Raw genomic sequence first — 11,843 nt, forward strand, 5'->3', positions numbered from 1 at the left:
GAAAGTTGTAGAACAAAGTAAAAAAAAAGAAAAGAAAAGTGTGTTCCTCTTGTCGGAAGTGATTTTCCTGAAGAATAGTTCAGCGTCTTTAAAAAAAAGGAAGAAAATTTTTAACTTGTAACTTTAATGAGGAAAATTACCTTTTTTTCTTGTCTCGAAGATGCGTTAAAGGACAGTATGTATTTTTAACTTTAAAGTGGTTTATTCTATTTACTGGGAGATCCAGAGAGCTGCTGTGTTCAAACTGATATGTAAAGCACAAATGATTAATCAATGGATCAATCAATTTGACAATTGAATGAAAAATCTATTATGAAAATCAACAGAAACCTGCCTCCAGCTTCAGGAATTGCTGCTGTTTTATATAATTTTATACTAAATTAAGATCAGATAGACTTCATTGATCCCACACTGGGTAAGTTCACTTGTTACATCAGCTCCAGATACAACACAACAAATAATAAAAAATAAAAAGAATAAGAGTTGTATGTACACTATATACAACTTTTATACAGTCTCATAGCAGGAAATATACAGGTGAAAGACATTTTATTAACAATGTCTCAGTTCCATATAGATTCCCAGTAAGCCATGATAGGAGCTTGGAAGGAGATCAACTAAATGGAGCACATTGGTTTTTAATGTGATCATTTACACCTGTACCTTTAGGTCTGTTGCTCAGGGTTCCTGTGAGGGTTGTAGGACCTAGGGGGATAACATGAAGCTCAGTTCAGTGTTGTGAGGTGAAAATAATCACCTGGTGACTGTATAACTGAGAGAACACTTGTTTTACATCATTCCTATTACCTAAATTAAATTAATTGTCTAATCTTCCAGGTTTGGTGTGAATTTAATCAGCTGTTTTGTTTTTGGCTCAAGCCCAATGCTATCTTCTCCCCTCCAAAAATTAAAATCTGTCGTTAGGTTTCTGAAATACATCGTTAATAGGAAGGCAGATTAAACTAATTACCAAGGGCGAAAACAAAAAACCTTCATGGCAGAGGTAATAAGCATCACTAGGACAGATAATTACTGATAATTATACCAATCTGACTCAAAGGGGGTTATGTGTGTAGCTTTAGAGAGAAGAAATACACTGCTGAAAAGACTGAAGGTGGCGAAATGCATCAGTGATGTGTAAAAGGGAAAATTCAGGAAGAGATAAACATTCAACTTGCAATTTAACAGCCCTGAAACCCAATTATAAAGTGGAAAACACGTCATTTTAAGAGCACGTTAACATCTGGTGTTGAAAAGATGAAATCTAAATGCATTTACACTGGGTGTTGATTATGTTTTCTTCTTTCCTGCAATTTGTGATCAGTAATTTAATTCAGTACATGAAGAGGATCCATAAATCACTGCAGAAATCTCCAATGAGTGCATTTATCTCTTACTGACTCCTTAAAATATAACTAAAATATGCCAGTATGGTCATATTAGTCTCCTTGTAATCAATACAGATCATAACCACAAACTTTTCTGTATATGTCTGTCAGTACAACAGGGCAGAATAAAGGAGCAGTATGAAAAAGTTTGCTGCAAGAGGCTTTACAATCTGCAATTCACGATATGATTTACTCACATTTTGTTTGAACAAAATGAAACAAATTAAGACTAAATCTACTATATATATTATCTTTTCTTTATCAATTTAATCTCATCATCATATCATTCATACATTTCCTGTTAATTAAACATCTTGACACAATTTCTGACCTTATTACTTTTTGTTATTTATTTCTACCCTTTTTCCTTTACTTTTAATAATGTGTATGTTTATACATGTGGTACATGGATGTATAGATGTGTTTGTATACGCAAATAAGTATATACAACATGATCAGTAACATCTATACTGCTACTGCAAGCCATATTGTTTATATACAAGATTTTAAGGACTTAATAAGTACACAGTTAACAACCTGACTTGTTAAGATGGAGACTGCAGTTGTTATTTTCTTGTGTTTTCGTGAATGTGAACCACACTTAACATCTGGCTGACACAATCTGTGTACTTTTACTTAGATTTTTCCTTATCCATATAAAAAAAATAAAAAAGTAAAGTCGTGAATGTGGTCTTACAATTGACATTTTACAAGTTGCTTTTGTATGTTTTATATTACCATTATGTGTTACACACTGCGCAGTTAGCACACAAACAAAAACAATGATTCACATGGAGGTCTATTATTCACTCAAGGCTGAATATGCTGTGTTTATGATGCCTGCCTATACAAAACAAAGATAAAAAAGACACAAGGTGCTTGTGCACTGTTGAAGACATCAGTCTACACAAATATAAAGCTAAAGTTACAAACAGCGTCCTTCCTTTTCATACATGGAGAGAGCTATTCTTAATGCACTCTGTTGTAAATACAAACGTTTATTATTTTATACAATAAAACAATACCTTCATTCTCTGATACTACCATTTAAACTCTACTAACTGAGGCCTTGCACACAGTTTGCCCAGATTACATTCTGCTGCAAACACCTCCATTCACAAGAACCCCACACTAAATGAGTAAAATTAGAATATTTCCCTTCTTGTTTCCCTTGTTTTGAAGAATTTTGTAAAGATTTGTGTGTTTTTAAAAAAGGCAAGAAACATAAGTGCACTAGAAGTACATGGCACGATTCTAAACTGTGTTTGAAATACATTGATTTGTGGTGGAAACTGGTGCAATATGTACTCAATCATAGGCTGAAGGGTTTGATAAAACAGAGGTTTACCTTGAACTGCGACTGCTGAACATGAGGCATCGTGTCAATGTTTTACTGACATCTCGTTGCAGAAGCTGGAAGTTGTTGGCAGAAGAACAGTTATCGCTGCCATTACGTCTGCGTTCACACTGCAGCTACAAAGAGGCCTCAATCTGATTGTTTTTGCTTATATGTGACTCAGATCTAATTTCTTCATGACAGTGTGAACGGCACAAATCATATGCAGTCTGATCTCCCAATTCTGATTTGGACAACTTTCATATATTCAGACACTTTTATGTCACTCTAGATCGACTGTCACTTCAGACCTGTGACCTGTTCACACTGTAATCTGATATGAGCCACATTTAACAACTAATATGAACCACAAAACAGGAAGAAAATCAGATCTGAGCCATAAATCAAAATTGAGCGCTAAGGCTTGCAGTGTGAACGTAGCCTTAGAGTCTGTATTGTCACTACTGTATAAAGTTAATGTGGGTTTTGATGAGTAAAAACAGATTATCACTGCCTGTATGTTACAGTTAATTCTGACTTACTTGTTGATGAGCAATTGTATTGTGTATTAAGATGCACTGTGATGTAGATTTTGCATCTGTTCACGCAGCTGTGATTAAGATAATGATGATGTTAATTATGCCACTTGTCTTAATATGGTTTTATTTGACTGACTGAAATCTCTGAATGCTTAAAGACAGTTAGAGATTGCACTGTTATTTCTGTCTGCTCTCTTATGTTGAAGGGTAACTAGTGTATTTTTAAACCCAGACCCGGAGATGTTTTTGTGTCTAAGTGACTAATGGGGAAAACAATTTTTCCACTGAGTACTGGCTGCAGTGTAATCCTTATGGGCAACTGTGCACAGACAAAGTACATCCAGTAAGAGTGCTTGCTTTTGTTATATTATTACAGAGATAGAGCTTTTCTGTGAAAGAGTAAGAGCCTTTTTTATTTCACCAGAAACAACAGTTGCTGTGTTCAAAGACACCAGACTCCATTGACAAAAACAGTAATTTTACCTCGTAACACTCAACAGAAACAGGATGAATCAGAGAGGCTGCTGGGATAAACAGTGCGTAGGACCAGATATGTTCACATCCAACTCATCTAACATCTCACTAATCAGGGTTGTGAGATAATTAATGGTAAAGGAAAGAAAAAAACAAAGTTCTCCCACAGTTTTCTCTATGTATTTGTGAAACACTGGAATAATTACACCTCTGTCTACCTTTAACAGTTATTCAAATTAAACTATCTTAACGTTTAGAGGGGAAATCTCTCTTTGCTGCTAACAACTCGACATGGGGCTCCGACTAGACACTGGTTTCATTTGGGGCCCCGAGCCTTGTCTTCAGATTTAAAGAAATAAACTGAAAAGTAACATGTAACTATATCTGGTATATAAATGTAGTGGAGTAAAAAGGGACCCCCACTAGGGGTCGCCAAAGATCCACGGAGGGGTCGCAAAGCCTTCTTGATTTTAAGGGATGTGAAGATAAATAAATAAAGTTGTTATTTTTTAAAGATAATTATTTAAGATCTAAACTTTGAAGACTTGAACACAAGCTTTATTCATATACAACAGCCTTGACTCGGCTTTAGAAAAGTACGCAGTTAAAACAACCAAAGATCTAACGGAACAATGGCCAATTGTCAGGGAGAAGAAAACACTCAATCTGTCAAAAGATAAGCCTATTAAGTCTGTATGATTGTTTAAAATGTAAAGAATAAATAATGCAAACAGAATCGTATAGAAAGTTCCTAAAAATATCTGAAAAACTCATCTGTGATCAGTATTGACAGGAATTAATCTGCTTAAAATTCATCTAAATCGCTTATTTAAACGTTATTTTAAAGTTATATTGTGTATAATATATAAACATCCATAAAATATGTCAGATAACTCAATAATAGAAAATAAAAAAACGTTGGAATTAAAAAGTATAAAGTAGATGAATAATCCCACCATTAATTATTTGTTTGTTTATTAAATAAATGTTAAAAATATATATATATATGCAAAACAAATCACCAAAACAACTTCCTACTTTATATTTATAAACCCCGACACAAACACACATGCTTCCGGTCATATTTGTGCTTTTTGTGTCAAATTAAAAGCAAAATAAAGCAGGAGAGATACAAGAAAAGGGAGAAATCATTAGAGGAGGAATCCCAGGCATATGGCTGGCTTTTGTCGGCTCCCCTCCCCCCTGCCTCCCTCCCTGCCTCCCTCCCTCCCTCCTGCCGTCCGCTCCGCAGCAGCAGGACAGAGGTAGTTCAGTTTTTGAAGCCGTGGCATGAATGATCTCATCTGAACCTGATCTCCGCTTTCCCTGCCTGTCGATCCTATGACCGAGACGGGAATAAAATAACACAAACACGAGGTGAGTACGGGCTCAACCCCGAAACCACCCGGCGATAGTCGTTGTTAAAAAAAAAAGCAGCTACCCGGGCGACCGTTTGTTGTTTTTATTATCGGAGGAGGGGGAACTTAAACAGCCCCGAGCCGCGGAGAAAAACTCTTGTTTCTGGGTCTAAAAAGGAGGAAGGACCGCGGAGGATGTGTGGGTGGGCGCTAATTAGCTCTACGATAGGTAGCGTTCATTTAATGGGGAAAAAAAAAACATTTTTATTTGTGAATAAAAGGGAATTACCGTAAAAGGCTAAAAAAAAAACCTGAATGCCAAAGCTTTTTGTGCCGTTTTTTTTTTTTTCAAATTCCCGTTTTCACTCAACGTCTTAGCTTAGCTAGTTAGCTCGCCCGCTAGCCGCTCATAAGCGTAGAGTGGGAACCTTCAGCCGATAGCTAGCCGGTTAGCTCGCAGCTACTAGCGCAAAATGGCCTCATTGTCGCTCCGTAGCTCCGATGCTGAAAAAGACAAAAGCATGCGGCAGCTCCGAGCGGCGCTCTGCAACGGCTGTAACGGCTCCAAACCGGCGGGGACATGGCGGTTAAGTTCGGTTTTTTAACGGGGGGTAACGTGGGGACGTGAACGCCGCCGTGTTTGTGCGGTTTTGCGTTTATTTGTTGGTTTTAAACACGACGCGCTGTGTGAAAGTGTGCAGTGGGGGATGGGTCCGTGCTGCGAGCCGTTGACGTAAAGCGAAGCTCCTAGCATAATACACCAGATCCGCTTCTAGTGCTCATGTTTGTGTCCTACTCCGAGTGAGCATTGCTTGTTTTAATGTTAATAACTGTGTGATATTAGTGTCTGACTCCGGGAGTATTCGCGTAATTACAATTACAATTACAGTATTTTTTTTTTTTTTTTTTTTTTTTGCAATTGATTACTCATTTCCTGATATCTGCTCATGTTTTTGAACATCAATGTGTGTCAGCATTTTCTTGTTAAATCTTGTTATAGTGTGACTACAATTTGTTGCAAAAGCACCTTTAAATAAGAGCAGGATCACTGTAGGTTTACATGGAAAACAGGGTTTTTTTTTTTACTCTTAATGATCTGTAGTTTACATGTCAATCAATGCAGTTTAAAGCACCTATAGCAGACAAAATATGTCTTTAAATCAGTATGTATATTAATGGTAAGTTCTGCACCATAGCGCAGTAACCGTGCACGCTTAGGTTTATAATGAAAATAAAAATTAAAAACATTTTAGAGGTTTTTTTTGTTCACTTTCTGGCTGTAGTTTTTTTTTTGGTGTAAATGTCATTATGAGGTGTTTTTTTTTGTATTTTGTGTTAATGTAATTGTGTCCGTCCAGTTTTGGGAACTTGACTGCGATTTATTGAGCAAATATAATCGACTTATTATCTGAGATTGTGGTAGTTAATATCACAATCAATACACAGTCGTACGATGTATGTTTGTCTGCTACAGGCGCGAGAGTCCAGTCTGATCTGGGTCTTTTTATTACCTTATTATCTTTAATACATTGACTATTACTCTTGCGGTATATATTAAATTAAGTTCCAAGTAGAAACTCTGAGATTTAACCCCAAAATGCTAAACTATAGGGTGTTCAAAAACCACACATTTCTTTCCAATATACATGTAAATAGATAATCTGTCATGTCCCAAACTGTTTTTTAATTCTCTGTGCAGTGTGCTTTCTCTCAGGTTGTTGGTCTTTCCTGGTTGTATTTTCATTCTCTATTTGAATTTTTACACATTGTTGTTGTTATTGTTGTTGTTGTTTTTCCTTCAGGGAGATAGTGCTCTCTAGTGTCTCTTGTTTAACAGGGCCCAGCACAAACGCACTACACAAGAAGACAGCACATGTCCATAATTGTTTTCTCACCCCTTTTTGTATTTTAGATCTCCGGGTACCTTCATAAATGACTTTTCTCCTTATTCTGTCCACTGTCAGGAAATGTTATTCTGTATGCAAGCGAGGACTCAAAGACCTCCAGGTTCCCCAAAGCCATTCGGCGAACATTAGCTCCACTTCTTTTTCCTTTCTTTTTGTGGTATGGGTTAAAAATAAAACCGCTCCTCTGATCAATCAGGTGAAAACAGTAGCTGCAATTTAATCTTTCTCTCTCATTTTATGTCAGGTGTTGATGTGTGTAAAGGAGCTCAGTACCTCCCTCTATCGAAGTAGAGCTTACAGTCAGTTCCTAACTAGAAATCACTACATTTTTGATCACATGTGTTGATTATGTGTTGATTAAATGTAAAGTGTTCAATCTATGTGGTGTTTTTCTTTCATCCCCGTTCTTGGCTGTGAAATCTTGAGTGCTACAGTGTGTTAATTGTAAGATGGCATGTATCTCCCACACATTATGGGGGCGTTAGTCTTGCCTGGCCCCCTAGGATGAAACTCTAAAGAAACACTAATCTTTGTTGGTGCGGAGATGAATTGTGAGAATAACAGCAGAAAAGTTGGTAGTTTTTTGTTTTTTTTTGTGAAATTGCTAACAACTCTTTGTTGTTTCTGTTCTGTGAACCCTAATGCTATGCTTTTACAGCCCCAACAATACTATTTTTCTCTTTGTATCCCTGGTTTGTTACTTTTTGTGATTATTTTTGTAAAAAAATGTATCACAAATAGACATTTTGAAGCAAGTGGAATCATTCACCCAAATGCCCTGCCCACAGGTTTTAACACAGAGGAGACACAGCCGGACACTGAACACTATTTTTTCTGTCCGATGGAAAATTAAAATGCCACAGGCTGCTCTCCAGAGCTCAGTCTCCTATTTACTTGCATCCCGTTTATTCTGGGGGGAGTCAGAGAGCCTTTAATGTTGGCAGGAGTGTTGTTTTGTTCCTGTAAGACATGTGTGTGTTCCCAAACGGTGTGTTCATAAGGAAGTTGACTCTACTTTTCTCCCCCCCCCCCCCCCCTCAGTGAAGAGAAAGTGAAAATCTTGTTCTACTAGTTTTTGAAGCGTGTCGTGTGTAGACCTGGAAACCTGATATCCCTTGTAAATATTAGTGGGTCATGGTGGTACATTTGTATTTGTGAATATTGTAAATGCTGTTATTTTCCATATTCTTCTCACTTTTACCCCTTAAAAGCACCTTATTGATTAGGATATTTTCTTGATCACAGGTGGCAGTGGGAAAGAATAAAAGTGCACTGATCATGTAATTTGAGTGCTGTTTTTGTTTTCTGACAAAGGTCTCTCTAGTCTGTGCTTACTTTGATGCAGCGTCGGCATTTAGTTGGTAACCATGCTATTTTCGGTGGCTCAGTGGTCTGTTAAAAGTGTGGTTGTTCCGCCCAGCAGGAGTCTTGCCTCAGACTGGCCTAAAATGGGCAGAAATGGTGCTGAACAAAAGCTGCTTGTCGCTCGTACAAAAGTACTTGAAGCGTTGCAGCCGGGACCAAGCTGCATTGCTATTGCCTGTGCCTCTCAACAGGAAAGGTATAGCAAACTTTAAGAAAAAAACTACAACAAACAATTTACTGTTTACTGTAGTTCATGAAGAGTTTTTTTTAAATCTGTAGAGTTTATTGATAAAGTCACAGCTGCTGTTGAGCAGATTGTAGCTCCCTCATGTCCATACACAAATACTACACCACATAGCCTCATTACATCACACATTCACATAGTTAATTACATGGCACTTATTCTTTTCACTATGATCTTAGCTAGTGAATTCAGAACAGTAGGCATTTTGTGTGTTTGTCAGAGTGATAAATTAGTTGATGCTGAGATGAGTGTTGCCGTTTGATGTCTGACTGTGTTTCTGTCTCCTCGCCATCACCACAGAGAGACAACATGTTCCCGAAGGGCACCAAGCGCAAGTTCTCAGACTCCGGGGAGGAGCCTGTCTCCAGCGGTGACCAGAGCCCGCCGGCAGCTTCGTCTGCGGTGGCTCGGACGCTGTCGTCGTCCTACAGCCTCCAGCGGCAGTCGCTGCTCGACATGTCGCTGATCAAGCTGCAGCTCTGCCACATGCTCGTGGAGCCGAACCTGTGCCGCTCGGTGCTCATCGCCAACACAGTGCGGCAGATCCAAGAGGAGATGACCCAGGACGGCACCTGGCAGATAATGACCCAGGCCCTGGCCGCCGCGCAGTGTCCCGCCGACCGCCTGGTGGCCACCGAGGTGTTGTGCCGGCAGACGGACGCAGCGGCTCAGGCCGGGCAGAGCCCGAAGCCCTTCTCGGTGGTCGGTCTGGAGGAAGGCTACCACTCCGAGGAGGTGGTGATGGACGGAGACGTGGAGACCGAGGTCACCATGTCCACTCTATCGCCCGTCTCCCCCCAGCTGTCCTCTGCTTCGTACCTGGCGGGTCCCTTTGGCATGGGGCCCTGCTGGGAGGAGGAGGAGGAAGACGGTGAGTGCGAGGAGGATGAAGAGGAGGACAGCGAGGAGTGTGTGTCGGAGGGAGAGGAGGGAGACCGGGACCACCTGAGCGAAGACTCCAGGACAGGGGAGCAGGTTTTTGGGACTTTTGAGATCAAGCACCCGGCGCCGCCCCCTGACCCTGCGCTCGAGGAACTGTTTTCAGACGTGGACCCATCCTACTATGACCTCGATACGGTGCTCACAGGCATGCAGGCCGCCCCGAAGATGGGGCCTTACGATCTGCTGGAGAGCCTTTCCTCTCACGGGCCCACGACCCTGAGCTCCAGCTCGAGCTGCAGGTCAGACCTGAACGAACTGGACCACATCATGGAGATCATAGTGGGATCCTGAAACTCAGAACATTCCTTTGGCCTGTACTGAACCCTCAGACTCTTTCCAGACTATGCACAGTACACGTGCATGTTCTGTATGTGGTATTGTTACACATGGAGATTGTTGGAGGTTTTGGGGACAAGGTGGGAAATTAACAGCAAGCCAAGTAGATTTTGGGATCGGCTGTTAGAGGTTTAGTTAGTCCGCTCTAACGGCCACTTAGGCAAGTCGGCAGCTGCTGTTGGGACCTTCGTCTTTTATTAAAACAAATTTAATTGGCAAGTGAATGAATTTTTGGGGATTCACACGCCATCCTGGCCTGTGGGCGAGAGCAGTTAGTTTCCTACTTTGTCGATGAAATCCAAAACTGGACAACATCTGTGAGAGGGCAAAGATAATTACCTATACCATGATGCATTCTTATTTACGTACTTTCCATGTTTACGTCTGTCATACATTCTGTCATACTAGCTCCTTCTGGTCGTACTCTCTGCCATTTTGTCCATTTCTATTTATTGTTACATGGACTGAGGAACAATTCATCACACTACATGCATCAGAAACCAGAACAAATTGTAAATCCAAATCTATGAATCAATGCGTATTTTCCTAAAGATTTGAGCAATTATGAATGGAATATATGTATATGTACGTATGTGTATATAGAAATATATTTTTTGCATTATACAGCTGGGGGATTTTGCAAGTATCATTTGATATTATTATTATTTTTCCCTCCCAAGCGGTTTTTAAGATTTTAAATGTAGCCAGACTCGAGACAGTGTCTTCCCATGGTTTGGTATAACAAGTAGACTGTAACAGGTGTCAGGGCTGGCATTGTCACACTTTATAGGCGCTGTTCTTTCATTTTCTCAAAGCTTTATGCAGGGCAGGGAAATTACTTCCAGCCACCAACCACACACTGGTTAAGATTTGACTGTTTCTGGTAGGTTTACAGTATCCAGCGGTCGAATCGAGGTAAGTTCCCCGCCCTGCTTTACACACAGATCTAATAACAATAACTGCTTTTCCGGAAGCATTTGGAGAAACCACGGGGTGATAACTGCATCAAGAAGCCATATTTCTTTCTCTCATTTGTTCGTACTACAAATGAAGAATTCTGTGTGTTAACCCAACCTAATTTATTGTTGTTTTATTTATTGTATTTATTATATCTAGGTACAGACATGCCACATTGACTTCAAAATCAACCATGAGGCCTGATGAAATTATATTTATCCAAATTTCGCCCTCCGTTTTGAATGCAGTACCTATTTATTCCTCACATTTTTTTATTATTATTAGTAATAATAATAACCGGGTTACTATTCAAATCACTATGCAGCTCTGTCATACGTGTTTCAAAATGATTGTATACGACTCAAATGTCCTTTAATTCCTTTATGCAAACAGTTGCCTTTCTCCTAAAGATGTGGAAAATCAAATGCATTTTTCAAAATTGTTCCTTATCATCGTGATGAAGAGATTAACTCAGGCAAACAAAATGTATTGACAAAAATACAGTATTACGACACGCTTAATACCTTACCACAACACTCCTGAAGGATGTCACTCTGGTCTGAATGGGAGCTAGAACTTCAAAGACTAATTACCGTTGTAAAATGTATGCATTTTTTTATATTAAGGAAAAAACATTGTAGCATCTTTGTAAATATTTTTTATAATAAAAGGTGCAACTATTGATTGTGTGGTGTGGGTTGGATCACTTATTTTAGATGGTTTCCGCTTTTCTTTTCACAGAACTGATCAAACCTGACCTTTGAATGTGGTTGAACCTAAAGCTGCTAATATACGTTACAATACTCACGATAAAGACCGAAACCAACAATTTTCTCTATCCTGTCTGTGCCACTCAGCCTACTCATTTCTACTGAAAACACGTCACAAATCTATACCGAGTCTTCTTTATAGGTTTACTTCCTGTAGCAGCTGGGCACTATAGTTTTTAGCAAATGTTACTTAAACAGGAGTGAATAGTGGATTTGTTGAGGACTAT

The 11,843-nt window shown here is 39.3% G+C and overlaps 1 protein-coding gene across 1 annotated transcript in view; it reads left to right on the forward strand.

Annotated features, from left to right (window-relative positions):
* Positions 1–4,943: 4,943 nt before the first annotated feature.
* The window catches only part of LOC118336878, a gene marked incomplete at its 5' end in the record, with an annotated part of 16,073 nt that continues 9,173 nt past the window's right edge, over positions 4,944–11,843 (forward strand). The window contains 1 exon segment of the mRNA XM_035673637.1: positions 4,944–9,843. Coding sequence (XP_035529530.1) covers positions 8,873–9,843 — 971 coding nt within the window.

Source organism: Morone saxatilis, unplaced genomic scaffold (genome assembly GCF_004916995.1).
Source record: "Morone saxatilis isolate NCDOM2014 unplaced genomic scaffold, NCSU_SB_2.0 Contig3, whole genome shotgun sequence".
In the NCBI taxonomy this organism is placed as follows: Eukaryota; Metazoa; Chordata; class Actinopteri; family Moronidae; genus Morone; species Morone saxatilis.